The sequence below is a fragment of the Halyomorpha halys genome, unplaced genomic scaffold (genome assembly GCF_000696795.3).
Source record: "Halyomorpha halys isolate HHAL.00 unplaced genomic scaffold, Hhal_1.1 Scaffold598.1, whole genome shotgun sequence".
In the NCBI taxonomy this organism is placed as follows: domain Eukaryota; kingdom Metazoa; phylum Arthropoda; class Insecta; order Hemiptera; family Pentatomidae; genus Halyomorpha; species Halyomorpha halys.
This window is the reverse complement of record NW_027105473.1, coordinates 382,143-383,403: the sequence shown is the minus strand read 5'-3', so window position 1 is coordinate 383,403 and position 1,261 is coordinate 382,143. Positions and strand designations below refer to the sequence as shown.

At 33.8% G+C, this 1,261-nt stretch overlaps 1 protein-coding gene across 1 annotated transcript in view; it reads right to left on the bottom strand.

The window, feature by feature from the left end:
* btv (beethoven) overlaps positions 1 to 1,261 on the bottom strand; it is a gene marked incomplete at its 3' end in the record, with an annotated part of 240,143 nt that overhangs the window by 127,772 nt on the left and 111,110 nt on the right. The window contains 2 exon segments of the mRNA XM_067051518.1: positions 801 to 920; positions 1,048 to 1,183. Coding sequence (XP_066907619.1) covers positions 801 to 920; positions 1,048 to 1,183 — 256 coding nt within the window.

Below are 1,261 nucleotides of genomic sequence, written 5' to 3'. Positions count from 1 at the left end.
GGGGAGCCCAATGATGGCCTTGATACTCCTGCGGATATTGATATCAATGCCCTCCAATATCGCAGGACGTATCTTTGTAAGGGGAGCAGTCTGGAGAGGGTAAACAAGGCCCGGGAACAAGTACTGGTTGACAACGTTGATCTTTTGTTCCAGTTTGAGGAGGCATGAGCACACCAACTTATCCAGGTTATTATTTAACTTTGACTGGGTTAGAATACTAATATCTAAAAGAATATTAATTTTTTTTTCTTATATTCAGTTGTCTCTACAGACATTTTAGATCATTGGCCGCCTGAATTATATTAGGATTATAAATTATAAAATATTAGGAGGTAATATTCCCAGTATTAGGAAATACATCGCACGTTTCTTGACATGGTTTTTTCGCAGGGTAGGTTCATCACTCCCACGCCTATTTTTTGTGAATGCCACCCATTGGCTAATGGGCCTCACAAATGCCCGGGGGAGGTTGTCAGTGAGTTTTGCATTATTTTGTGCTTGAAAAAAGCCTGGGTGGGACGGGGTTTTGATCCAACAACCTGTGTATTGGTAGACTGGCGCATTACCACGCTGCTACCGCTGCCCCTCTTTACTGGCTTTTAATCTGATATGTAATAACATGTAATTAATTTTATGTCAATGCATAAATATTACTTACTATTTTTGTTTTAAATACAATTAAATAAAAACCGTTACCTTGTAATGAAAAAAATAGTACATGAGTTTACCAGGTTTGATACAGCTTAAATACTAAACTATGTTATTTTAATTTAATATTCTGAATTTTAAGCACTGATTACCTCATCACAATTGAAAACAAGAACCTGCCTTCCAAGCTGTGAACCAAGAGCTTTAACAGATTCTGTTTTTCCTGTTCCAGCAGGTCCAAAGGGATTGCCACCAAAACCCATTTGAAGGGCCTAAAATATAATTAAGAAAAACTCTCAAGCTTCAAATTAATGTTTAAATAGCCTTTTCAATTAATAATAAAACATTTTTAATCAGTAAATAACCATAAAATTGATCATATAAATATAAAAATTAAACCTGAGTCAATGTAAGGTAGCAGTTATCAGTTAAAGAGGTGTGAACAAGTTTATTCTGATTTCCTTGATATTCAAAGGTGTAAAAAAATTCAGCATCAGCAATTCTTATAATAATATCATTATTACACAAATAGAATCTGAAATATTTTTTGTCCACATTAGTAAACAAGTAAAAAAATATACTAAAATAAAAACATAGATACAAAAGACTTTAA